Source organism: Taudactylus pleione, unplaced genomic scaffold, assembly GCF_031769625.1.
Source record: "Taudactylus pleione unplaced genomic scaffold, aTauple2 ptg000013l, whole genome shotgun sequence".
In the NCBI taxonomy this organism is placed as follows: domain Eukaryota; kingdom Metazoa; phylum Chordata; class Amphibia; order Anura; family Myobatrachidae; genus Taudactylus; species Taudactylus pleione.
In genome coordinates, this window is record NW_028284416.1 from 1,533,285 (window position 1) to 1,561,135 (window position 27,851).

The following is a 27,851-nucleotide window of genomic DNA, read 5'->3' on the forward strand; positions in this document are numbered from 1 at the left end:
TGCGGTGGAACCATAAGACCCAGCATGACTCTGAAACCTGCTTATTCTGTCAGATAAAACATATGCATGCGAAAAAGTTAACGGGGGCTCTCATAGAGACTAAGGGGTATATTTACTATAGTGAGAGTTTTTAGAAGTGGAGATGTTACCCATAGCAACCAATCAGATTCTACTTAACATTTAACTAGCACCGTCTAGAAGACAATCGCTAGAATCTGATTGGTTGCTATGGGCAATATCTCAAATTCTAAAAACTCTTTAGTAAATGTAACCCTAATAATGGGCTGTCTTATAAAGTCCCCCGTTCCCCATTCAGTCTGACAACGTGATCCGTCCGCTTCTCTGCGTCAGGGACAGACTGAACTGCAGATTAGTAATTTTAGCTCCACAACTGTAGAAACACAAGGGGGCGATTCTGGACACACCCACGTCCGGCTAGCTCCCCCCCCCCTCCCCGTTACCTCCCCCCAAATGCTGGCTACCCGACTGCCAGGTAACTTTTCTGACACCTCCTGCATAAAACTTTGCAAATGATCACTGCGTTTGCGGTCGCTAACCATGCGTAACGATGGTCTGCGCACAGCACAGATACGGATACAGGCGCTGGGAATTGTAGCGGGCATTTCTGGGAGACAACCAAAAGGTAACACGGGGCGGTAAAACCGAGATACGCAGATATTGCGTCTTATGTGTCGTGGTTGCGTCAGTGGCCCTGCAGAACCGTTCAGCCGCTCACATAAGACGCCATAGCCAGACGGACAAACTGCACCTGCCACAGGGCTGGTTCAAGTTTCGATGGAGCTGATCAATGCTGCGTTTAAAGATGCAGCAGATGGAAATGATTTCTTTAAGATGCTGCGAGCGGGCGTCTCAGTCCTTGCACCGTCGGACGCACGTTAGTACACGGGGGGTGAGATATGTAGCAGCATTAGCGTAAAAGACACGGACGCGACTGTTTATTACGCAGCTGCGTCTACCGGTGAACAAAGCCCCGTGTGTTTTACCCTAGGCAGATGAAATACTGATCCCCAAGCCCAGGGCACAGGAATTCCAAAAACGAGGGCCCCGCTGGCACAAGGCTCTATATAAACACCCCCCCCCTGCGGGTATAAAACATCCAGTGTCCCCCTTAGTGCCGAGCCTGGCAAATGAATAGAGTGAGGCTTATTTCCTAGGCCGTAAATTCTACGTGACACTAAAAACACGACACAAGATTGTATTTGGAATAAAATATTTGAATAACTTTATATCAATTATACGAGTGGTCCCAGAATTCCATAGCGGTTAATAACATCGCTCCGGGTTGCGTCACAGACCCCCACCCTGCATTATATCTTACAGCGCCTGTGCAGTCTCTTTCCAGCAATAGGGATGAGGAACGTGTATTAGGATCTCTCAGGGTTGTCGGCTCCGATGCGGATATTATGGCGGACGGGATGCGGTTCAGGACCACGTCTCAGTCTGGAAGCGTCCGCACTTCTCCAGCGTGACCAGATATTTCTCGGCCTCTGAGGCGGATTGCGCCCCCTCGGACTGGAAGACGTCTTTTAAAGCGTCCATTACTTGGCCTGGCATCGATTTAGCATTTCTAGGGAGGGAGAAGAAAAATTACCATATAATGTAACAATACAGAGCTCACATCCTGCGCAATTTCGTGGAGGGTAATTAGTTGTCCTGTAACAGTCAAAAATATATCCTTAACGGTTCCGATTGATTTTCCTCTAAATCATCGCTGCTAAATACTATCATGTATTTATCAGGGGCCAGTAAATTCACTTATTTAAAGCTGCAAAATTTATTTGTATTCTTGACAAGGGTAAAAAACTGGCGTTATAGTTACACAGCCACAAAACTTTGCGATACCGTCACCGGTCTCACTGCGTGACAAGGTCATCGGGGCGGAAGTACCAGAAAAAAAATGGAGGGGACAGATAAAAACTGAACTGGACGCGTACGGTACTTCTGGAATAAATAGGCTTGAAATACATGTTGCTTGGCCAGACATTGAATAAGGACATATTAAGTAAAGAAGCTGCACAAATCCCTTTTCGATATCGGCTGATTTTGACAGTCAGAGGAGTCAGCGCATGGCGATTTGTGAGCAGCTCACGGGCCAATCAGATGCCGCCTTTAGTGGCGTGGAACAGACATTTTCTCCTTTAAACGCCTATTAGCAGCTTACAATCCCCAGTTAGAAGGTGCTGAATGACACATCATGCATTGTAAATGTTAGAGAGTAATAACATCACTGAGCCTCATGTACAGAATACTGTACAGCAGAGGAGTACTGCAAACTCCTAGATTTCAGCCATAGTGCACAGGTGGATGGCAGGGGTTAGGAGGTGCACTAATGCACTTAGGCCTTGCTTACTGAAATGGACTAAGGGGCTAAGAGAGCATTTGGGGGCTTCCCATGCAGTGGGGAGAGGTACACAACACTTACACTGTATGAAAGTGATTTTTGCCCTAGCCCAGAGCCGGGACAGCTCAGGTCTCACCCTGTCATTTAATGCAATGAATACTGTATCTTCCAGTTCCCCTTCTGCAGAGAAGCACATTGGCTTCCAAAACAGACTCATAAAAGAACGTAATACAGCCCTGATGTCCGCTCACTTGTATCAGTAATTTAGGCTGGTCAGGACGGCACTTTAGCAGAAGGATGAAAGGTTCTATTTAATCTAACCGCGATGGACGGCCGAGGTGGGGGTTACACTTTAGCACAGTCTTTCTGCCTGCACGCATAGTTTAGCGCGCTTCTAATACGCAGAGCGGTCTCCCGAGAGCAGACGACACATCGGTGTGCGGTGGACGAACCATCTGGGCACACGTGGTGCGCCATGACAGCGGTTTACTCTGCGCACTGTCTGCACGCCATAAATTGGTGTCTCTAACCAGCCGCTGGGACGTGGAGGCTGCGGGGTACGTTAATGTGAGGTTACCCGGCTAGGTAAAAGTAGGCTTGTTTGGTGCTGATCAGGTCCCACAGAAACGCTGCGTTTTCCTTTATTCGATGCTGAACGTAAATTTTATCCTCCTGAGAAAAAAAAAAATTAGAAAATAATTCATGTTTAGTTATGTAAAGGGGAATGGAAATGATAGTGAATGGGACAGGGACGGGAGACATCTAATCCATGGGATTCCCCCTACAGCAGTTTATATCCCTTTGCGAATTGCAATAAATATTAAGATGCTGCTACTGGGGTTTTCTGTCCCATTGACAGCGCACCTGTCACCTAAACACAGCGGAGGCTGACACTTATCAGTGTGCTGCTACCAGTTCCCTAGGAACCAGTGACATCACTGAGGGACGGGGTACAAGGAGCTATCTGTGATGTCACTAGTCCTTACCGAACGGATAAGCCACATTCTCAGCTTTCAACATGTCTCCTCATCTCACTCCCAGAAAGCTCAGCACAGACAATAATATGTTATAGGAAGGAGTCACTCAGGAGGCCCAAATAGCTGGTGATGCCAGAATACCCAACCCCAGCACAGCCAGCAAGCTGGTGAATTATTTACAAGTGACAGTAACTGGAGATGGTGCGTGCTTATCACCTGTCACAGACCTGCTCCAGGTAAACACAACATATACATACTGTATGCACAACTGACAGATATAGGTGTATATATAGATGCATGTGTGTGCGCGCTTATCCCTCGTCACAGACCTGCTGATGTTGTATACACAGACAGTGCATCCGGAAAGTATTCACAGCGCTTCACTTTTTCCACATTTTGTTAGGTTTCAGCCTTATTCCAAAATGGAATAAATTCATTTTTGTCCTCAAAATTCTACACACAATACCCCATAATGACAACGTGTAAAAAGTTTTTTTTGAGATTTTTGCAAATTTAATAAAAAATAAAAATAAAAAACACTTAAGGTGTATACGGTATGCAATCGGGAAGCCGACTGCCTAAATAACGGCAGCCGGCTTCCCGACTGTCATATCCCGGCAAGGGTGAAATGCCGGGCGTCTAGATGTAGATGCCCGGCATTTCCCCGACGCCGGGAGACTGGCGCCCAGCATCCCGATCGTAGTGATGCCGGGCGCCGCGAGCAGACAGCTGCGGGGGGGGGAGGGTTAGGTTTAGGGCTAGGCCCCCCCCGGGAGGTTTAGGGTTAGGCTAGGGGGAGGGAGGGTTAGGGTTAGGCACCCCGGGGGGGACTTAGGGTTAGGCACCCCCCCGGGGGACTTAGGTTTAGGCAGCGGGGAAGGGGGTGTTTAGGGTTAGGCACTTAGAGGGGGGATTAGGGTTAGGCACTTGGGGGGGAGATTAGGGTTAGGCACCCCTAAAGAGGGTTAGGTTAGGTTAGACAATACTTACCTAACCACGATCGGGATTTCCAGCGCTGTCGGGCTTCCGCTGCCAGGATCTCTGCTGATGTCGGGCTGCCGGGAATCGAACCATGCGGCCGGCGGTATTTCATACCAATTCCGGTGCATACACACAACGATTTTTTGAACGATTATCGTTAACTATATCGTTTATCGTTCAATCGTTGAAAAAATCGTTCACTTTCTGAGTTAAAACGATGAACGATTATCGTTCATGCGCGTTCACGTTTGTAGTTCAGTCAGACTGACCGACTCAACGATTTTCATTAAGGGAATATGCAAAAATCGTTTGGAGTTCAAAAGAATCGTTCATTACACTTTAAAAAAATCTGACAGAAAATCGTTGGTAACAAAATCGATGTGTGTGTATGCAGCTTAAGAAATCACATGTACATAAGTATTCACGGCCTTTGCCATAAAGCTCAAAATTAATCTCAGGTGCATCCTGTTTCCACTGATCATCCTTGAGATGTTCCTACAGCTTAATTGGAGTCCACCTGTGGTAAATTCAGTTGATTGGACATGGTTTTGAAAGGCATACACCTGTCTATATAAGGTCCCACACTAAACAGTGCATGTCAGAGCACAAACCAAGCATAAAGTCCAAGGAATTGTCTGTAGACCTCAGACAGGATTGTCCCGAGGCACAAATCTGGGGAAGGGTACAAATGTGGAAAAAGTGAAGCGTTGTGAATACTTTCCGGATGCACTGTATATTATTTTATTTATACTTAATGCTGCTATTGTCCGTCTAGCAGCTGCGCACTAAAGATGAGGGAATGCCCCGTCCCCCGCAGAAATCTAGACAGGCATAGCCCATTCCTCCCTATGTTACGGCTCCAGTCACCACTGGAAACCATGATCTTCCTGCCCACCTGCCCCACTCCTACAATACATAACGACAGCCCACGTACGGCCTGTGACGTGCCTCCTCAAGCCCGCAGCTTTTATAGAGACAGTGGCCACACCCCATCCCTCCATCACCCGCCCATTGAAAGCAAAGTCCTCGCCTTTCCTCCCCCAGCACTACCTCATTACCGTTTGCCCAAGCCAAGCGTTACTCGGAGATACCCAAACCAATCCATCTGCCATCAAGAATCATTCCACGGTCAAAATCAACAGGTGCATTATAATCTTTATACTGTAGCCGAGCAGGACACACTGACCTGGTCCCGACTGAAGGCCGTGGATAGTGTCAGGAGTCCCCTATTGCTCAGATCCTCCCACTCTCCCTGGAAGTAGAAATCTTTAGTTTTCCCTCTGCAGCCAAAGAACAAACAGCTGCCTGTAAGAGGACAAGGAGAACATGTGGTGCTATTCATCCACTCCAGCAGGGGGCGCCGCCAGCGCCTCCAGATACGCGATAGAAACACGCACCTGGTTTGGACTGTGCCGCTCTCTCCTGTATGGCTGCATGGAATGGAGCCACGCCAGTCCCTGGTCCCACCATTACCAGTGGGGTGTCTGGGTCACTGGGGAACTTCATATTCCCTGCTTTCACCCATAGGGGGACCCGCTTACCTGCACAAGAAACACATAGGGATTATATAAAGCTGCGTGTGATTGGATGATTATGATTACCAGTGTAAAGCTATAGAGAACAGATCATACTATTATACCCAATTTACCCATTGACTTAGCAGACACCAAACTAAAATCGTTCTCGTTTTTTTATTCAGGCTTACACTATACGGGAGGTTTGTGTTTGCAGGGGAGTCTATTTTATCCATCTACAGTACACACCGGCTAATTTCCTGATGTAGCCGATCGCTCTGCTCGGAACCAACGATATAATGAACTTATTGGGCTCGTTGTTATGAAAACTGGGTCTGCCTCTACCACGTATAAGCAAAAATTGCGCTTTAAGCGATAAATCTATTATGTAATGTTGTCAATTGAACGGATGCACCATGACAGGGTCACAAACTCAATTCCAGGCCCGCAGTATAATTCTATGACAAATTGTTGCCCCCCCCTCCCTCCACCACTTAAGAAGTCGGTGACTCCAGGTGGGGAAATCAATTAAGAACGAAAGCATTCGCCCGGCCGAATCCGCGCTTTACGGCAGAGGGATATCGCACGAAAGTGTTCGCTACCCCATAGAGTAGGGAGCACTTTTGAGCGAATCGCGCATTCGGCCTGGTGAATGGTGCGAGACGGGCTGCCGTTTAAACGCCGTGGCAACAGCAATTCGCAAACTTCGTCTGCAATTGAATTCCCCCGTCAGGTACGTTATGATCCTCTAGAGTTTTACTACGGACTACAGAGAAAAACGTTATTGTGGTCATTTCTGAGACAGAAGATGCTGTAACTCAGACCAACCAGAGAGCGGCTTTCATTTCCTAATCATTACTAGAAAAATGGCAGTCGCAATCCGATTGGTTACTAATGGTTACAGTCTTCAAGAGGGTCCCATATTAGTGTTTTTTCTATGTAATATAGAGTGAGATATGCGCTATTAGAATGCAGAGTCTCTATCTGATGGTATTACTTCAGAAAATCTCCATCTCATGGGATTGGTGCAGAAAGTATCCCTCTAATGTGATTGGTCAGAAAATCTCCATCTCATGGGATTGGTGCAGAAAGTGTCTCTCTAATGGGAGGTGCAGAAAGTTTCTCTATACTGGAATTGGCAAAGAAAGTCGCTGTTTTATAGGATTGGTCAGAAAGTCTCCATCTCATGGGATTGGTGCAGAAAGTCTCCATCTCATGGGATTGGTGCAGAAAGTTTCTCTCTAATGGGAGGTGCAGAAAGTTTCTCTATACTGGAATTGGCAAAGAAAGTCGCTGTTTTATAGGATTGGTCAGAAAGTCTCCATCTCATGGGATTGGTGCAGAAAGTCTCCATCTCATGGGATTGGTGCAGAAAGTATCCCTCTAATGTGATTGGTCAGAAAGTCTCCATCTCATGGGATTGGTGCAGAAAGTCTCCATCTCATGGGATTGGTGCAGAAAGTCTCTCTCTAATAGGATTAGCCAGAAAGTCTACCCCTAAAGGGCATTGCTGCTCTCACACTTCAACAGACCCGTTTCCCCCTTTTTGTGAATAGAAGACTGTAATACGCTGAAGTATTAATCCAACTGTATACAAACAGCCAGACACGTTCTCTATAGTCATTATGGCTGCACCCACTCTCACAAATCACATAATTCATATAAATAGTAATGAAAATAGCAGAATAAGAACGAGCATGGCAGCCTTGCCGGGTGGCATAGAGGAGGGGGTAAAGCACTTTGCGCAGTTTCTAAAACTTAAATCTGAGGCTTAGATATGTTCAAACGTCTTTTTATTCCCATTAACTATTTAACGTACCATCCTCGGGACTGATGGAGGCGAGCCATGTAGAGCACAGGCCACGGCGGACTTCCTGTAGCCTCGTTTTGTACTGTACCACGGCCATCAGGATCTGCAGTTTGTCGGGATGGGCCTTGGAAGAGAGTAACATAACAATATCCTATGTGCACAGTCATCAGCTGATGGGAGGTGGTAATGAGAGGGCCGACCGGCAGCAACAGCCCATTGGGGGGGGGGGGCTCTCACCTGCATGGATGATGCAATGGAGAATGCTCGGGGACGGATACGGGGGATGAGATCCAGGAGGTAATTGGCAGGAATATTGCAGGTCGTGTGCGGGAAATCAAACAGCACCTGGAAGCAGAAGACAGAGCCTCGGTATCACCGCAGGGATTATTTACTTGTTGCAAAGTCGTAATCCGTCCCAATAACGTTCCAACAAAAAGTCTGACTATATTCAGTGAATGAGTGGATGATCCGTGCGCTACTGATGGTTTAAGACCCGAAATCAAGTCTTGATTATCAGATACGCTATATTTTCTATATTTGTACCCAGGACACTGATACGGTGACACGAGTTGCCAGTGAAAAACAAACAAAAAAACCCAAAATATTTTCAGGCACACTTATCCTATCCCACTGATGGGTGGGTCAGCTTGGGAGGTGTGGCCTGAGAGCATGGGTCCCACCCACTTGTCATATCACACTGTCTTCAGCATGGGAGGTGGGGCCTTAGTGCATGGGTCCCACCCACTCATATCACACTGATGGGTTGGTCAGCATGCGAGGTGTGGCCTGACAGCATGGGTCCCACCCACTTGTCATATCCAACTGATGGATCGTCAGTTTGGAAGGTGTGGCCTGACAGCATGGGTCCCACCCACTTGTCATATCACACTGATCTGTCTTCAGCATGGGAGGTGGGCCTTAGTGCATGGGTCCAGCCCACTCATATCACACTGATGGGTTGGTCAGCTTGGGAGGTGTGGCCTGAGAGCATGGGTCCCACCCACTTGTCATATCCCACTGATGGATCATCATATCACACTGATCTGTCTTCAGCATGGGAGGTGGGGCCTGCCCACTCATATCACACTGATGGGTCACTCAGCAAGGTAGGTGTGGCCTGAGAGCATGGGTCCCACCCACTCATATCACACTGATGGGTCACTCAGCTTGGTAAGTGTGGTCTGAGAGCATGAGTCCCACCCACTCATATCACACTGATGGGTCGCTGAGCTTGGGAGGTGTGGCCTGAGAGCATGGGTCCCACCCACTCATATCACACTGATGGGTCACTCAGCTTGGTAGGTGTGGTCTGAGAGCATGAGTCCTACCCACTTGTCCTCTCTCACTGATGGGTTGAGCCAGTTTGAGAGGTGTGGCCTGAGCATGGGTCCCACCCACCTGTCAACTCACCCTGATGGGTTTGGCCAGCTTTGAAGGTGTGGTCTGAGAATATGGGTCACAGTGGGTGTAACACACCCAGATCCGGACACAGAGTGGACATCTGCTGGATTGGATATATAATTAAGGCTAACATATATTGGGGATAAATTATCACCATTATAAACCACCACTCTGGAATAACATATGCAAAGTGAAGATGTGTTGAATTCCCTAATCCGATGTGTACTCCTGAGACGGGCGTGACCCGTACCTCCAGTGTGGTCCTCCGGGGCCGGTTGCAGTAAGAATACAGCTCCTCCTGACTGGCAGCGGAGCTAAATTCCTTCAGCTTCTCGCTCTCCTGTTCATCCCGGGAGAAGTAGGAGAGGAAGTAGAAGAAGGATCGTCGGGGCACACTGTGGATATCCAGGTATCTCTGCACCAGGTGCTGCACCGTGCAGGGCTGTACCAACTGCTGGGGGACCGGCGTGCCTGGAACAGGTCAATGGCAGATATTGCGATAACACAGATGTGGTGCTGCCCGGGTCTATCTAGCAAGGGCGCCCCCTGGCTGGCTAATGCATTTATCACCTCTCCGGATCACGTAGTCAGAGGAGCTGGCACTTACCCGAGTCTCGGGGCTCCAAGACAAACACTGAGTCTGGGCTGAGCTGGAGGAGGGAACAGAACTGCTGCACGTCCTGGGGGGAGTTCTGAGGCTGGATCATCACCACATCCCCGGGAGAGAACCTGTACGGCGAGAGAGAGCGAGAGCGGGCGAGAGAGAGAGGGCGAGAGAGAGGGAGATATACATTTCACAGCTATAATATATATATTTCCCTGCATAAAGAATCATCCGGTACCGTCATCGCCCAGCGTCACAGAAGTAATCTTTATGGTACAGAAATTGTGCACAATTCAGGAAAGATTGCACCAACTTTGTACTGATCATTTACCAGTTACATCAGGGCCGGCAGAGTTGGTTAGAATCACTCTAACTAGTAAAGGTGCATACACACACACACAACGATTGTTTGAACGATTACTCGATAACGATATCGTTTATCGCTCAATCGTTGAAAGAATTGTTCACTTTCTGAGTTAATACGATGAACGATTATCGTTCATACGCGTTCACGTTTGTAGTTCAGTCAGACTGACCAACTCAACGATTTTCATTAAGGGAATATGCAAAAATCGTTTGTAGCGCAAAAAATCGTTCATTACATTTAGTAAAGGAACGATTTTAATAAACGATTTTCGTTCATTTTTCCCTTGAATAAATAAATGAAAATCGTTTACTAAAATCGTTAATTTACTAAATTGTTGTGTGTATGTAAGTATGGAGGACAGAGTCCCAGGTCGCACATGTTTGAGGAGCAGTAGATCTTGTGTGAAGGACGGTGCTGTCTAGTGAATGTCAGACCCCTATGTAACTTAAACACAGTCTCACATATATCCCACTTAAACAAGATCTAAAAGCCTTTTACATAAATAAAGCTTCATACAGTCTCGGCCTCTGCACTGGTGCAAATGAATCTCTTCTGTTGATAAGCAGTACGGCCGTCCCTTCCCCTGCTTAGACATTTGTACAAGTCTCCGTAGCGACAGGCGCATCCTAACGCCGCCCGCATGTGGGCTGATCCAACCGTTTATAGCCCGAGAGGCGTACGACAGAGGTCGTGATAAATTAGACCAAGCACAAGGGCATCCAGCAGCTCTGCGCAAGGATGGAGGAGTCGGACCTCTAGTGGATCACTGGTACCGGTACGCGTGGGATGAAGATGACCACACTCATCCTGCAAACATATTTACCACCAAATCCAATAGGATCTTTACCAGGCATCATATTATGGGGCCATGCACTGCGACGACAGCAGATTTGGCTCAATACCCCTAACAATATCTCAGAGTATGAGGTATAAGGCCAAGTGCTTTATAGGGAACTACTGCTCCATCGTGTTACTTTAGACAGTCACAAATATTTAATATACAGTTTCTGATAAACGCCGTTCACAGTTACGAGTTGTAGAGATAAAAACAGAACGCAGGAACAAAAGACTGATGGCTAAATTTGGTACGCAGCGCTGGATTTAAAGGGGCAATTGTATTCAATACAAAACCCGCCTGGTTTTGCGATGAATATAATGCCCCCCTTTAAATCCAGCAGATGAAACAGCTGAAGATGCTGCTGATTTGAAAAGCATTGCATAGTAAATTCAGCCCAGAGACTGACGTTCCACTGCTGCACACATATTAACCGCCAGCAGGTGTCACTGTTGTCGCAGATGTCCATGAAGTGGGCAGTGGGCCTGATTCAGAGCCGGACGCTATTTGCGGTCGTTCGTTCTGAAAAAAGGGGTGGCTATTCAAATGAACCGTTCGCTCTTTGCGGTCTGTTCACGCCTCTATGTCTGAACGAGCGAACAAAACTTGCGGTCGTTTTTTTGGAAACTACGCCCCCTGGCCGCTCGCATCCTACGTCATGTCCGCTATTTATTAGATTAATCGAGTACATCGACCAGCGTATGAACTGCTCGCTATTCTTGTGGTTGGTTTTTCCTACCGCAATCTTGCGAGCAGTTCTGACTATAAAATAACCCAGTGACGTGGTCAGTGACGCTGCTTTAGTAATTATGCACACCCATAAAACGCCCGTTTTGACCTTTAAGCACGCCTGCGTTCTGATCTCCACTCCCCGTTTTCAAGCACCTTCCCCTGTTACCACCCACATACGCCTCATCCTGTCACTCAAAATAGCAGGCATTCGCTATTTAGCGAACAAACGATTTTCGGCCGCACTGACAGGTTCGCGCATGCGTATTACGATCCGTACGCATGCGCAGTTGGGCAAACATCGCTCGGAACGAACGAGCGTCCGCTTACGAGCGGCTCTGAATCAGGCCCAGTGTCCCCAAAAACAAAATCTTACAAAACAGGGGACGCATCAGAAAACACTAAACAATAGGTTCAACTAAAAATTAATTGTACAAGACATTCACACGTATTCTGATAAATGCTCCACTTTGAAAAACATAAATGAATGATACCGTACTATTTTTTTGTTTTAAAACATGTGACGTACACGCAGCGGAATCAGCCATTTTGGTGACTGGCAGCCGGTCCTATCATGCCGCACTGAAATAATAGGCGGTATTCTCAGAACTATTGGCTCGGCTAATTAAACGTCTAGGTGACTAACACTTTACCAATGGGACTCACTGAACGCCAGATCCGGCGATGTCGAACTCGATAAGGCGCACGTCCTGGAAGTGGTCCTCTGACGTCACACGCTGATTGGACACCAGCGAGGCATGGAACGGGTGCAGTTCTGTGGGAGTCTCCCCGATGCCATCGCTATCCACAATGTCGCATGATGCCGCCTCTTTGCTCAGGTACCGGAGAGTAAACTTTGGGGGTAACCTTCAAATTTCATTTAAATTGGATTTTCTAATGCACATATACTGAAGATCAGCAGCTTTAGGAGCGGACATAAACATCTCATTAATATTATTAACCTGGATTTAATCTCATGTCTAATTATTGGCAATAAAGACTAACACATAGGGGTATAATTACTAAAGGTCAATTTTAATCAATTTCAAATGGATGAATGTCATCACCATCGATGTTGTGTTTCTTGGGCTAAATGTGTGATTTAGCCCCACAAACAACATCGATGTTGATCAATTTTAAATCGATCAACATCGACCTTTAGGAAATATACCCCACAGAATCATATGACCCATCTGGTATTTCCATATTATTTGGAAATGTATTCCAGATTTCGGTCTGTGCCTAGCACATTTAAATGCCCCCTCGTATTAGGCTCTAGCGCCTCTGCTGGAAAGCTCAGCCCCCTATCCATTACTGTTTAGGTAAAGTAGTTATTTCTCTAAGTTACCCTCTTCGGATACAATTGTAGCCAATGCGAAGAGCACTGTATTAGAATAACAACTTGGTCTGATTGTATAAATGCATGGCTGAAAAACATAACAGTATTCGGTACTCACAAGACATCATCGCCAATAATGTTGAGACCAGGAGGAAGAGGATATAAGGAGAGGACCTTAGTCCACAGATCTTTCAACCACGGATCCACCACAGCATCTGGGCTATAGAAAGAGGCAAACACGGATCGTTAGGTTCCACCGACTACTAAGTATCTGTAACTATTAGGGACTGTAGCAGTCACTGACTAGCCTTATACTGGTGCGGTGACCAAAGTATTATACATAAAATATACTTTTTCGTCAAGCTCACAATTACTGATGTAACAAAGCCCTTCAGAGAGAGAAACAATAAGTGTAAGCCTCTGGAAGACCAGGCCAAACACTACCAGGACTGCCCAAAACAGACTGGTGCCAGATAAATGGAAAGAGGCATTATTACGGGATGTGCTTAGAATGCCGAAGCCAGAAACCCAACGCTGGCATCCGGACGGTAATTATTGGGGTTAGGGGAAGGTTAGGGTTAGGCACTAAGGGAGAGGGAGGTTAGGTTTAGGCACTAGGGGGGGGAGGGTTAGGCACTAAGGGGGAGGGAGGTTAGGTTTAGGCACTGGGGGGGGTTAAGCACTAAGGGGGAGGGAGGTTAGGTTTAGGCACTAGGGGGGAGGAGGGTTAGGCACTAAGGGGGAGGGAGGTTAGGTTTAGGCACTAGGGGGGGAGGGTTAGGCACTAAGGGGGAGGGAGGTTAGGTTTAGGCACTTGGGGGGGTAGGTTTAGGCACTAGGGGGGGGGAGGTTAGGTTTAGGCACTGGGGGGGAGGTTAGGTTTAGGCACTGGGGGGGAGGGTTAGGCACTAAGGGGGAGGCAGGTTAGGTTTAGGCACTTGGGGGGGTTAGGTTTAGGCACTGGGGGGAGGGTTAGGCACTGGGGGGGAGGGTTAGGTACTAAGGGGGAGGCAGGTTAGGTTTAGGCACTTGGGGGGGGTTAGGTTTAGTCACTAGGGGGGGAGGGTTAGGCACTAAGGGGGAGGCAGGTTAGGTTTAGGCACTAGGGAGGGAGGTTAGGTTTAGGCACTGGGGGGGAGGGTTAGGCACTAAGGGGGAGGGAGGTTAGGTTTAGGTACTGGGGGGTTAGGCACTAAGGGGGAGGGAGGTTAGGTTTAGGCACTAGGGGGGGGAGGGTTAGGCACTAAGGGGTGGGAGGTTAGGTTTAGGCACTAGGGGGGAGGGTTAGATTTAGGCACTGGGGGGGTTAGGTTTAGGCACTAGGGGGGAGGGTTAGGCACTAGGGGGGGAGGTTAGGTTTAGGCACTAGGGGGGGAGGTTAGGTTTAGGCACTAAGGGGGAGGGAGGTTAGGTTTAGGCACTACGGGGGGAGGGTTAGGTTTAGGCACTGGGGGGGGTTAGGCACTAGGGGGGGAGGTTAGGTTTAGGCACTAGGGGGGAGGGTTAGGTTTAGGCACTAGGGGGGAGGGTTAGGCACTAAGCGGGGGGAGGTTAGGTTTAGGCACTAGGGGGGAGGGTTAGGCACTAGGGGGGGGAGGTTAGGTTTAGGCACTGGGGGGGAGGGTTAGGTTTAGGCACTGGGGGGGAGGGTTAGACACTAGGGGGGGAGGTTAGGTTTAGGCACTAGGGGGGAGGGTTAGGCACTAAGGGGGGGGAGGTTAGGTTTAGGCACTAGGGGGGGGAGGGTTAGGCACTAAGGGGGAGGGAGGTTAGGTTTAGGCACTAGGGGGGAGGGTTAGGTTTAGGCACTGGGGGGGCTAGGTTTAGGCACTAGGGGGGAGGGTTAGGTTTAGGCACTAGGGGGGGAGGGTTAGGCACTAAGGGGGAGGGAGGTTAGGTTTAGGCACTACGGGGGGAGGGTTAGGTTTAGGCACTGGGGGGGGTTAGGCACTAGGGGGGGAGGTTAGGTTTAGGCACTAGGGGGGAGGGTTAGGTTTAGGCACTAGGGGGGAGGGTTAGGCACTAAGGGGGGGGAGGTTAGGTTTAGGCACTAGGGGGGAGGGTTAGGCACTAGGGGGGGGAGGTTAGGTTTAGGCACTGGGGGGGAGGGTTAGGTTTAGGCACTGGGGGGGTTAGGCACTAGGGGGGGAGGTTAGGTTTAGGCACTAGGGGGGAGGGAGGTTAGGTTTAGGCACTGGGGGGAGGGTTAGGCACTAAGGGGGGGGAGGTTAGGTTTAGGCACTAGGGGGGGGAGGGTTAGGCACTAAGGGGGAGGGAGGTTAGGTTTAGGCACTAGGGGGGAGGGTTAGGTTTAGGCACTGGGGGGGTTAGGTTTAGGCACTAGGGGGGAGGGTTAGGCACTAGGGGGGGAGGGTTAGGTTTAGGCACTAGGGGGGGAGGGTTAGGCACTAAGGGGGAGGGAGGTTAGGTTTAGGCACTACGGGGGGAGGGTTAGGTTTAGGCACTGGGGGGGGGTTAGGCACTAGGGGGGGAGGTTAGGTTTAGGCACTAGGGGGGAGGGTTAGGTTTAGGCACTGGGGGGGTTAGGTTTAGGCACTAGGGGGGAGGGTTAGGCACTAAGGGGGGGGAGGGTTAGGTTTAGGCACTGGGGGGGAGGTTAGGTTTAGGCACTGGGGGGGAGGGTTAGGTTTAGGCACTGGGGGGGAGGGTTAGGTTTAGGCACTGGGGGGAGGGTTAGGTTTAGGCACTGGGGGGAGGGTTAGGCACTAGGGGGGGAGGTTAGGTTTAGGCACTAGGGGGGAGGGTTAGGCACTAAGGGGGGGGAGGTTAGGTTTAGGCACTAGGGGGGAGGGTTAGGCACTAAGGGGGAGGGAGGTTAGGTTTAGGCACTGGGGGGGAGGGTTAGGTTTAGGCACTGGGGGGGTTAGGCACTAGGGGGGGAGGTTAGGTTTAGGCACTAGGGGGGAGGGTTAGGCACTAGGGGGGAGGGTTAGGCACTAAGGGGGGGTTAGGTTTAGGCACTAAGGGGGGGGGAGGGTTAGGCACTAAGGGGGAGGGTTAGGCACTAAGGGGGAGGGAGGTTAGGTTTAGGCACTAGGGGGGGAGGGTTAGACACTAAGGGGAAGGAGGTTAGGTTTAGGCAGCGAGGAGGGAGGGGGAGGGTTAGGTTTAGGCACTGGGGGGGGGTGAGGTTAGGTGTAGGCAGCGAGGAGGGAGGGGGAGGTTAGGTTTAGGCACTGGGGGGGGGTTAGGTTTAGGCACTGGGGGGGTTAGGTTTAGGCACTAGGGGGGAGGGTTAGGCACTAGGGGGGGAGGTTAGGTTTAGGCACTAGGGGGGGAGGGTTAGGCACTAAGGGGGAGGGAGGTTAGGTTTAGGCACTACGGGGGGAGGGTTAGGTTTAGGCACTGGGGGGGGTTAGGCACTAGGGGGGGAGGTTAGGTTTAGGCACTAGGGGGGAGGGTTAGGTTTAGGCACTGGGGGGGGTTAGGTTTAGGCACTAGGGGGGAGGGTTAGGCACTAAGGGGGGGGAGGTTAGGTTTAGGCACTAGGGGGGAGGGTTAGGCACTAGGGGGGGGAGGTTAGGTTTAGGCACTGGGGGGGAGGGTTAGGTTTAGGCACTGGGGGGGGAGGGTTAGACACTAGGGGGGGAGGTTAGGTTTAGGCACTAGGGGGGAGGGTTAGGCACTAAGGGGGGGGAGGTTAGGTTTAGGCACTAGGGGGGGGAGGGTTAGGCACTAAGGGGGAGGGAGGTTAGGTTTAGGCACTAGGGGGGAGGGTTAGGTTTAGGCACTAGGGGGGGAGGGTTAGGCACTAAGGGGGAGGGAGGTTAGGTTTAGGCACTACGCGGGGAGGGTTAGGTTTAGGCACTGGGGGGGTTAGGCACTAGGTGGGGAGGTTAGGTTTAGGCACTAGGGGGGAGGGTTAGGTTTAGGCACTAGGGGGGAGGGTTAGGCACTAAGGGGGGGGAGGTTAGGTTTAGGCACTAGGGGGGAGGGTTAGGCACTAGGGGGGGGAGGTTAGGTTTAGGCACTGGGGGGGAGGGTTAGGTTTAGGCACTGGGGGGGGTTAGGCACTAGGGGGGGAGGTTAGGTTTAGGCACTAGGGGGGAGGGTTAGGCACTAAGGGGGGGGGAGGTTAGGTTTAGGCACTAGGGGGGAGGGTTAGGCACTAAGGGGGGGGAGGTTAGGTTTAGGCACTAGGGGGGGGAGGGTTAGGCACTAAGGGGGAGGGAGGTTAGGTTTAGGCACTAGGGGGGAGGGTTAGGTTTAGGCACTGGGGGGGTTAGGTTTAGGCACTAGGGGGGAGGGTTAGGCACTAGGGGGGGAGGGTTAGGTTTAGGCACTAGGGGGGGAGGGTTAGGCACTAAGGGGGAGGGAGGTTAGGTTTAGGCACTACGGGGGGAGGGTTAGGTTTAGGCACTGGGGGGGGGGTTAGGCACTAGGGGGGGAGGTTAGGTTTAGGCACTAGGGGGGAGGGTTAGGTTTAGGCACTGGGGGGGTTAGGTTTAGGCACTAGGGGGGAGGGTTAGGCACTAAGGGGGGGGAGGGTTAGGTTTAGGCACTGGGGGGGAGGTTAGGTTTAGGCACTGGGGGGGAGGGTTAGACACTAAGGGGAAGGAGGTTAGGTTTAGGCACTGGGGGGGTTAGCACTAGGGGGGGAGGTTAGGTTTAGGCACTAGGGGGGAGGGTTAGGCACTAAGGGGGGGGAGGTTAGGTTTAGGCACTAGGGGGGAGGGTTAGGCACTAAGGGGGAGGGAGGTTAGGTTTAGGCACTGGGGGGGAGGGTTAGGTTTAGGCACTGGGGGGGGTTAGGCACTAGGGGGGGAGGTTAGGTTTAGGCACTAGGGGGGAGGGTTAGGCACTAGGGGGGAGGGTTAGGCACTAAGGGGAGGTTAGGTTTAGGCACTAGGGGGGAGGGTTAGGCACTAAGGGGGAGGGAGGTTAGGTTTAGGCACTAGGGGGGGAGGGTTAGACACTAAGGGGAAGGAGGTTAGGTTTAGGCAGCGAGGAGGGAGGGGGAGGTTAGGTTTAGGCACTGGGGGGGGTGAGGTTAGGTGTAGGCAGCGAGGAGAGAGGGGGAGGTTAGGTTTAGGCACTGGGGGGGGGTTAGGTGTAGGCAGCGAGGAGGGAGGGTTAGGGAGAGGGTTAGGATACTGACCGACAGGTGTCGGTATCCTAACCCTGCCAGGATACCGGAGTCTAAAAAATTACCGTCGGTATCCCAAGCGCTGGCATCTCGTACCCAACCCATTACTACACATAATGTAATTATTGGACTTGAGCCCTCCAGGACATCCCAGGAAACATGCAAAACAAGAGCAGATAATTACCCTAGATCATGCTGGTCATCTCCCAGGGCCGGGGACAGAACAGGGCTAGCACCAAGTTGTAGGAGACGCTTGTGAAGTTTCTTGGCAATGAAATTAAATCTGTTTTATCAAATATAAAAGATGAGTTAGGAAGGGAATTTTGGATACTGGCAAAAAAAGGCAGTTATCGTCCAATCAGGTGTAATAGTGAAAAATCAGGTCATCCAATCAGGTGTAATAGTGAGACGTCAGTATAGTCCAATCAAATGTAATAATGGGACATTAAGTCATCCAATCAGTTGTAATAGTGAGACGTCAGTATCATCCAATCAGGTGTAATAGTGAGATTTCAGTATTGTCCAATCAGGTGTAATAGTGAGATTACAGTATTGTCCAATCAGGTGTAATAGTGAGACGTCAGTATCATCCAATCAGGTGTAATAGTGAGATTTCAGTATCATCCAATCAGGTGTAATAGTGAGATTACAGTATCGTCCAATCAGTTGTAATAGTGAGACGTCAGTATCATCCAATCAGGTGTAATAGTGAGATTACAGTATTGTCCAATCAGGTGAAATAGTGAGATTTCAGTATTGTCCAATCAGGTTTTAATAGAGACAAGTTATGTCGTCCAATCAGGTGTAATAGAGACGTCAGTATTACTCATTTAGATGAAGTACTCTCACTAGAACGTCTAATTTATTCTAAAATTCTCAGACCCCAAAGAAGAACAGCATTTTAATTTGCAGATTCAACTTAGAACAAAAGAGGGGGCACAGTTGGGGTCAACATCACTGGAGATCTAACCCCACAAAAACTACTTCTCACCTAACAAGGAACAGTGCAATAGAAAACAATAAGGATAAAGTCATTCCCTGATGCAGGTGGACAGTGGAGCGCCAGCCCCTGAGGAGCCAAGCTGCTTCGTTCCCCCTGGGGGCTGTGCCTCAGACAAGGAGGTACACTGCAGATTGGGAAAGCTCCAACTCCACCCTAGTGTAAGGGTCTGCTGACAAAATGTGCCCCAGTGAGTGATCCCCAGGAATTACTGCAGTGACTGGCACAGGGTATGGGGAAATCTGCACCGGCTGAGGGCAGGAGGGGGGCACAAGAGTGCCCAGTAGTCAAATTTAAGGGGACAGACACAGCTCTGGCTCAAACTAAGTTCTCAGGTGCCAAGGAATGAAAATATCCTTATTAAGGTGAATTAAATAACTAAAACATCATAACAAAGTTCAACATAAACATTAAATACGACACAAATATCTCTTTCATGATTGTGTGGGGTGTCTTCCCTGCCAAGGTGCCATTTGTCCCACAGGATGTGATATACAGTAGCACTGGTAGATTTGGTAACTAACCTAAAGAGATTGGGCCAAACCCACACTAGATGGCGCCGTTATCCTAAGCCCTGAGTCCGCCCGCTGCTGGCTCAATATTATAGTTATCTAGGAGACAGCCAGTTACTAATACCCTCTGCCAGGCCCAGGAGTTGTAGTTAGCATCTTACTTTGTATAAGAGGAATCCCCAAGTCCTAGAACGGCATAATCCATCTGACACAGCGAATTGTGGGGCAAGTTTCTGCGAAAGATGAACCTCCAGAAATTCTGGAACGAGATCATTCAGGAGAGGTGACAGGAAGGAGAAGAGACGGGTGTTGCTGGATGGTCAGGACAGGGTACACAGCGATTACATTATAGGAGAAATAACCCAACACAAGAGGCCTAGTCTCCAATTAATCTGGGAATACTGTACAAGAAACTCTGCATGCGTAATATACTCATGTACATTGTGTACACAGTGCTTTACAATGCGCTCACTGCCAAGCCGTGCTTTACATTTTGAGATTTTTGACTGGCATCAGATTCCCCTGGTCTAATTGGCTTTAAAGGAACCTTATACAGATCAATACGAACAATGTTACTCCCATTACTTATACCTCTTTTCCACCAAAAACCCAGGTCCGATCTGGGTTTTTGGACATGTTTCCAACCCTGGTCAGACCCATTTACACTGCACCTTCGATCTGGGTTACTCCCAGGTCAGCCCTGTTCACACTGAACTCAAGTCTGCCCTGCTAAACCTGTGAGGTCATAAAAAGTGGGAGGTGACTGCTCCACAACCACCAATCAGCTCATTTTAGGCATGACCCAGGTCAGATTACCCAGGTTGCACCGTTTACACTGCACCATTACCCGGGTCCAACCCAGGTAGCTACCTGGATTGGATTGCTAGGTCACTTGACCTGGGTTATTTTTCAGGGACCCTTTTACACTGAGCTGCGATCTGGGTAGACCCAGCAAAAACCCAGGTTTTTGCTCTGGTGTAAAAGAGGTATTAGATTTGGTTTGTTCAAAAACGATTCAATGATCACAGCATTTGAGCCTCCTATAGTTTCCCAACAGATGTCACTAAAGCAAAACGAAACATTGAATAAAATTAGACCACACGTACTTTCATGTTATCCGGGGGGTCTCCTTGTCCTGTAGTTGCGCAGACAAATATAACGAGGGGCTCATGAATGAGATTCGCCTATATAACAAGAAAATAAATATCACAGTCCAGTACTTGGGAGTAACTCTGAGTCACGGAAAACAAGGTAAGTGACAAAAGGTGGATGGAGACAGTCCTGACATTTGGTCTACAGGAAAATGGAGGTGTAATACATAGCAAGCAGAGTCTAATGCCATGTTCTAGCGCCATATTGGAGGATCCTGGGGTGCCTCCAGACGAGTTGGCTCTCAAATTAGAAATGCATGAATATATGAACCAAAATTGTGCTACTATTATGATGTGTAGGACCAGCTGGTGAGAGGCGTCTTGGCGTGGCTGGTGGCTTACCATAAGTTTGAAAATTTGTTTTTTTCTTGGCAGTGCTTGCTGCCTCTTGTAGTTCAACAACAGCTGGCAAGCAGTAACCAAAGCTACTACAAACCAAAGCCAAGTGTGCGGTCTATATTTATGTACGTGATCTGCATAAAACAAGACCACACATTATCCAGGGACGTGTAATAATACCGGATTACCACTATAGTGGGACTCACGACATTGTAGCCATCTATAGATTCCACCCTACAGGCGAAACGTCTGCATCTGGCTTCTCTACCGACTCTCTCGGCCATGTCCTCCGACGTTCCGGTCTGACTGCCAAACAGCACCAGGATCTTCCTCTCTGTCGCCTGATGTGGAGAGAAGAAAACCAGGAATAAAACAGTCACAGAGTTTAGTTATCTTGGCTAAAAGCTATCCTCCCAGGTCACTGTATTCATCATATTCATAGCACAGCAGGCAGCACATACAATCCTCACTGACTGGAAGCCACGTGTTACATTATAGCGATGGGTATACAATGATATAAATGTTACCATTTCAGTAGATCAGTGATTTTTATGCATATACCAATGGATACCGGTTGATTGGACGATAATAAAAAGTTCAACATTCAGAAGGTTGGCACATTGTGTATGTCGACAGTAAAGAGGTCTACATGGTAATTAGGTCGACCAACATTCTGTCGACATGCGATTAGGTCGACAGGGTGAAATGGTCAACTTTTAACATGTCGACAATATTTATTCCACAAATGCAGCCTCTAATCACGTTATACCTTCTCATTATAACATCTCTGTATTCTAACATAAAATTACTCATTTAGCCATTACTACTTCATAGAAACAGCCACATAGTAATTAGTGTCCCTGTAATTACGTCAGCCAAAATGAAGACCTACACCCCTTGTTATAACCGACACTGCATTATCCTCAGTCCCGTCACCAGTGGCCTCTAATGCTGGTATCTAATGCCCCACACTTCTATAACCACACACGTAAGCTGCTGTCCCCTATATCTAATGCCCCGCACTTCTATAACCACACATGTAAGCCACTGTCCCCTATATCTAATGCTACCACGCTTTATTATATACCTAACAGCCCCTCTTCATAATATATATATATATATATACTATATGCCAATAACCACTTACACTACTCATTCCCACTACCTCCATCATTATACCTTACTGCCCCCTTTACCTCTATCATTGCACCTTACTGCCCCCTTAATTGCCTCAGATGCCTCCACCATTATTCCTTAATGCCCCCTTTATTATACCCATTTATCCCATTAATTCCCCCAGATACTTCTCTCATTATACCTTACTGCCCCCTTTATTACACCCCTTATCTCATTATACCTTACTGCCCCTTTTATTACACCCCTTATCTCATTATACCTTACTGCCCCCTTTATTACATTCCTTATCTCATTAATTCCCTCAGATACCTCCATCATTATTCATAACTGCCCCTTTATTATACCCATTTACCCCATAATTCCCCCAGATAGCTCTATTATTATACCTGACTGCCCCCTTTATTATAATCCACATTTACCCCATTCATTCCCTATGACCTATCATTCTACTTTACTACCCCTTTATTATAATATGATCTCACTGCCCCAGTCCCATACACCCCCTCATTATACCCTTCCTGCCCCTCATTATACCCCCTAGCTCTCATTATACCCTTCCTGCCCCTCATTATAGCCTTCCTGCCCCCATTATACCCCCTAGCTCTCATTATACCCTTCCTGCCCCTCATTATACCCCCTAATTCTCACTATACCCTTCCTGACCCTCATTATACCCCCTAGCTCTCATTATACGCTTCCTGCCCCTCATTATACCCCCTAGCTCTCACTATACCCTTCCTGCCCCTCATTATACCCCCTAGCTCTCACTATACCCTTCCTGCCCCTCATTATACCTCCTAGCTCTCGTTATACCCCTTAACTCTCATTATGCCCTTCCTGTCCCTCATTATACCCCCCTGCCTCTCATATACCCCCTCTATGTCCCCCGTTCCTGGGATCCCTCCCTATGGCTCAGCACCTGCTCTGTCCCCTCCATGTCCCCGCCGGTCGTCTGGTCGCAGTCACAATGTAACTCAGGCTGATGATCTGCCAGGGCTGCACTTTCTCCCTGACAGACTTCCGCCAGTGCCGGTGACGTCACCACACGCCGCCGCCCCTTATGATGACGTAGCCACGTTCCAGGCTGTGATGGCGGAAGTGAAGAGAGCGGCGGCAGCGGCTGGCACGGAGCTCGGTGAGTCTCCGTTATCCTGTCCCCAACACCCTACACTTCATCACCAGTATCCGCACTGACTTGCAGGGGCACGGCATGCTGGGCGTTGTAGTCCCCCGACTCTGTAACTCGTAGTGATGATTCTGCAGCACTATATGGGGGCATGCTGGGACTTGTGGTCCCACACCTCCTAGATGCTCACAGTTTTCATAATCCTGGCAGCTGGGATTTGTGGTCCCCCGGCACTATAATGTCTGTACATATAATGTATAATGATGAAAATGCAGCACTATATAGGGGTATATATTCGCTTAGAATTGAATTGAATTGAAATCTCATATTATCGGGAACCCCGGCAGCTACGCCTCATTATGTCATAGGGGAGCCCCGGCAGCTACGCCTCATTATGTCATAGGGGAGCCCCGGCAGCTACGCCTCATTATGTCATAGGGCAGCCCCGGCAGCTACGCCTCATTATGTCATAGGGGAGCCCCGGCAGCTACGCCTCATTATGTCATAGGGGAGCCCCAGCAGGTACGCCTCATTATGTCATAGGGGAGCCCCGGCAGCTACGCCTCATTATGCCATAGGGGAGCCCCGGCAGGTACGCCTCATTATGTCATAGGGGAGCCCCGGCAGGTACGCCTCATTATGTCATAGGGGAGCCCCGGCAGGTACGCCTCATTATGTCATAGGGGAGCCCCGGCAGCTACGCCTCATTATGTCATAGGGGAACCCCGGCAGCTACGCCTCATTATGTCATAGGGGAACCCCGGCAGCTACGCCTCATTATGTCATAGGGGAACCCCGGCAGCTACGCCTCATTATGTCATAGGGGAGCCCCGGCAGCTACGCCTCATTATGTCATAGGGGAACCCCGGCAGCTACGCCTCATTATGTCATAGGGGAGCCCCGGCAGCTACGCCTCATTATGTCATAGGGGAGCCCCGGCAGCTACGCCTCATTATGTCATAGGGGAGCCCCGGCAGCTACGCCTCATTATGTCATAGGGGAGCCCCGGCAGCTACGCCTCATTATGTCATAGGGGAGCCCCGGCAGCTACGCCTCATTATGTCATAGGGGAGCCCCGGCAGCTACGCCTCATTATGTCATAGGGGAGCCCCGGCAGCTACGCCTCATTATGTCATAGGGGAGCCCCGGCAGCTACGCCTCATTATGTCATAGGGGAGCCCCGGCAGGTACGCCTCATTATGTCATAGGGGAGCCCCGGCAGGTACGCCTCATTATGTCATAGGGGAGCCCCGGCAGCTACGCCTCATTATGTCATAGGGGAGCCCCGGCAGCTACGCCTCATTATGTCATAGGGGAGCCCCGGCAGCTACGCCTCATTATGTCATAGGGGAACCCCGGCAGCTACGCCTCATTATGTCATAGGGGAACCCCGGCAGCTACGCCTCATTATGTCATAGGGGAGCCCCGGCAGCTACGCCTCATTATGTCATAGGGGAGCCCCGGCAGCTACGCCTCATTATGTCATAGGGGAGCCCCGGCAGCTACGCCTCATTATGTCATAGGGGAGCCCCGGCAGCTACGCCTCATTATGTCATAGGGGAGCCCCGGCAGCTACGCCTCATTATGTCATAGGGGAGCCCCGGCAGCTACGCCTCATTATGTCATAGGGGAGCCCCGGCAGCTACGCCTCATTATGTCATAGGGGAGCCCCGGCAGCTACGCCTCATTATGTCATAGGGGAGCCCCGGCAGCTACGCCTCATTATGTCATAGGGGAGCCCCGGCAGCTACGCCTCATTATGTCATAGGGGAGCCCCGGCAGCTACGCCTCATTATGTCATAGGGGAGCCCCGGCAGCTACGCCTCATTATGTCATAGGGGAGCCCCGGCAGCTACGCCTCATTATGTCATAGGGGAGCCCCGGCAGCTACGCCTCATTATGTCATAGGGGAGCCCCGGCAGCTACGCCTCATTATGTCATAGGGGAACCCCGGCAGCTACGCCTCATTATGTCATAGGGGAGCCCCGGCAGCTACGCCTCATTATGTCATAGGGGAGCCCCGGCAGCTACGCCTCATTATGTCATAGGGGAGCCCCGGCAGCTACGCCTCATTATGTCATAGGGGAGCCCCGGCAGCTACGCCTCATTATGTCATAGGGGAGCCCCGGCAGCTACGCCTCATTATGTCATAGGGGAGCCCCGGCAGCTACGCCTCATTATGTCATAGGGGAGCCCCGGCAGCTACGCCTCATTATGTCATAGGGGAGCCCCGGCAGCTACGCCTCATTATGTCATAGGGGAGCCCCAGTAAGGCGCCGTCCCGTCATGTATCCAAGTAGAGTCTTCATTCCAGAATAATATATATATAGTACGTACACTATTCGGTGGTAAATGGTTATAACCGACTGACGTGCTCCCAAGTGGCTGATGCGTAATATAATTATACATTACCTGCAATTATAGTTGGGATCATGCTTATCCGTCTGCTCTAGCATCATTATAGTGCAAAAAACGGGGTCCATTGTGTTTCATAATATGAGTACTAATTGTTTTGTTTTTAAAAAAAGAAACACTTTAATATTTTATAACACTTATTAATTTGTCACCTTAAGTTCTGTGTTTTATTTTATGACAGAAAGGTGTCACAAAACTGCGCCTGTCGGTAAAAGGATTATGACAGATTGCCGCCTGCGCGCTGCAGAAGGGCTAGCATGCACCGTGTGTAGCAGTGGTGGTTATATTAGTAATACCGGGCCTGGGTGTGTTGTAGCTGGTGCAGTCTATAGCTGCGGTGTCTATAATAGAGGCGTGGCGAATAGAAGCAGTAGGTTCCATACACTTATGACCTATTGTTGTCTTTGTCACTCTATGGCAATGGCTCCCAAACTCGGTCCTCAGGACCCCACACAGGTCACGTTTTCCAAGTCACTCAGCAGGTGCACAGGTGTACTCATTACTCACTGACACATTTTATAAGCTCCACAGGTGGAGATAATTATTTCACTTGCGATTCTGTGAGGAGACCTGGAAAACATGCACTGTTAGGGGTCCTGAGGACCAAGTTTGAGAACCTGTGCTGTATGGTAATGGCTCCCAAAATTTCTTGAATTCTTGCGCCTTAAGGCTGGGTACACCCTAGAGTCGACGATGTGTACCCATCCCCACATCTGACGTGACGGAAGCCATGCTGCATTCGGCAGCATGGCCCTCGCTAACGACACCCCCCATCAGCCCTGCATGTAAGGCTGACGTAGGATGTCACTGACGACCTGCGGGAGCGCGCATTGTCAGCGACATAGCGGGTACACACTAGACGATGTGTCTGAGATGTCGCTCCCATCCGCCTGATCGGACGACGTCTAGTGTGTACCCAGCATAAGTTTCAGTATTTTATTTCATGGCACCCCTAGGCCTAAAGTTTTTGATTGAGTATATTGCCCTTATCTGTCATCTTTAGATGGTGGTGATGGACTCCACATATTTTAGGATTGGCAGCCAAAAGAACTGAGGTATTACATTGAATATAAATAATTTGATCTGGTCCTGGACCACCAGCCCATGGCACCCTGCAAGTGCCCCACAGCACCCAGTTGAACCACTGCTCTGTGGTATGAAGTGTGTCATAAACAAGGCACTATAGAAAACACACATTGTTACCTGTGTCACTCCATGGTATGAGGTGTGCCATAAACAAAGCACTATAGAAAACATGCAATGTTATCTGTGTCATGTATTGACATTTTTAGTCACCAAATATTATATGTTCCACAGCTGTTTGCATAAATACTGTGCTATTATATCTGTATAATAACTATGGTACTAATATTGCCTCCTCAGCTTCTCTGCTAATATGAATCTCTGCCTTTTCCGATGCTGACCCCAGAGCTCCGAGTCCTGGAAGGCGTCCTCTGATCCGACACAATGCTGTTCTCGCTGAGGGAGTTGGTACAGTGGATGGGATTTTCCCAGTTTGAAATCTTCATCCACATCTTGGCCCTGTTGGTATTCACCATCCTCCTGGCCATCAAGGTGGACGGATTCCTGCCAGACCTGGGCTGGTGGAACGTCTTCATCCCGTTCTTCGCCGCCGACGGCCTGAGCACCTACTTCACCGCCATCGTCACGGTGCGACTGTTCCTGGACGGGGAGAAGAGGCAGGCCGTCCTGCGCCTCTTCTGGATCCTCACCATCCTGAGCCTCAAGTTTGTCTTCGAGATGCTGTTGTGCCAGAAGCTGGTGGAGAAGACCAAGGAGCTCTGGTTCGGACTCATAATGTCGCCCATGTTTATTCTGTTGCAGCTGCTGATGATCAGAGCTTGCAGAGTGAATTAGAGGCAGAGAATGATTGTATTATAGCGAGACCTGTCTGCAGTATCCTGCCCTGCATGGTTATTTATTAAAGTTTTATAGTATAGTTCTCTGGCTTGTCTTCGCTTTATCCTCCATAACCTGAGAAGGGGCGGTGTCTAGTGTTCAATATAGCACCCTGCACCTGTCACAACCCATGCAGTTCCTCTCTCCTGCCTGGGGTGTCACATACTGCTCTGGTGCTTCTAGCACCCTCTGGTCTGTATAATCAGAAGTTTGTTGCAGCAACTG

The 27,851-nt window shown here is 49.5% G+C and overlaps 2 protein-coding genes across 6 annotated transcripts; one reads left to right on the forward strand and one right to left on the reverse strand.

The window, feature by feature from the left end:
* Nucleotides 1-1,214: 1,214 nt before the first annotated feature.
* Nucleotides 1,215-23,212, reverse strand: NDOR1 (NADPH dependent diflavin oxidoreductase 1). 3 transcript variants are annotated; one of them, XM_088469630.1, is made up of 15 exons: nucleotides 23,085-23,209; nucleotides 21,235-21,369; nucleotides 20,645-20,722; nucleotides 19,700-19,797; nucleotides 18,211-18,309; nucleotides 13,038-13,139; nucleotides 12,247-12,447; nucleotides 9,653-9,774; nucleotides 9,296-9,516; nucleotides 7,882-7,989; nucleotides 7,654-7,768; nucleotides 5,718-5,861; nucleotides 5,507-5,625; nucleotides 2,940-3,034; nucleotides 1,215-1,588 (listed from the first exon to the last, which is right to left on the reverse strand). In XM_088469630.1, exons 1-15 carry the CDS (start codon nucleotides 23,100-23,102, stop codon nucleotides 1,444-1,446), a joined length of 1,800 nt encoding a protein of 599 aa, XP_088325756.1. In that variant the 5' UTR covers nucleotides 23,103-23,209; the 3' UTR covers nucleotides 1,215-1,443. The 3 variants fall into 3 exon arrangements, with proteins under 3 accessions (XP_088325756.1, XP_088325765.1, XP_088325772.1); XM_088469639.1 differs by lacking the exon at nucleotides 12,247-12,447; XM_088469646.1 differs by lacking the exon at nucleotides 1,215-1,588 and having other exon boundaries at nucleotides 2,949-3,034; nucleotides 5,507-5,600; nucleotides 23,085-23,212.
* On the forward strand, nucleotides 23,180-27,666 carry TMEM203 (transmembrane protein 203). 3 transcript variants are annotated; one of them, XM_088469682.1, is made up of 2 exons: nucleotides 23,180-23,300; nucleotides 27,136-27,666. In XM_088469682.1, exon 2 carries the CDS (start codon nucleotides 27,174-27,176, stop codon nucleotides 27,582-27,584), a length of 411 nt encoding a protein of 136 aa, XP_088325808.1. In that variant the 5' UTR covers nucleotides 23,180-23,300; nucleotides 27,136-27,173; the 3' UTR covers nucleotides 27,585-27,666. The 3 variants fall into 3 exon arrangements, with proteins under 3 accessions (XP_088325808.1, XP_088325788.1, XP_088325797.1); XM_088469662.1 differs by having other exon boundaries at nucleotides 23,182-23,300; nucleotides 27,090-27,666; XM_088469671.1 differs by lacking the exon at nucleotides 23,180-23,300 and adding an exon at nucleotides 26,701-26,761 and having other exon boundaries at nucleotides 27,090-27,666.
* Nucleotides 27,667-27,851: the final 185 nt, after the last annotated feature.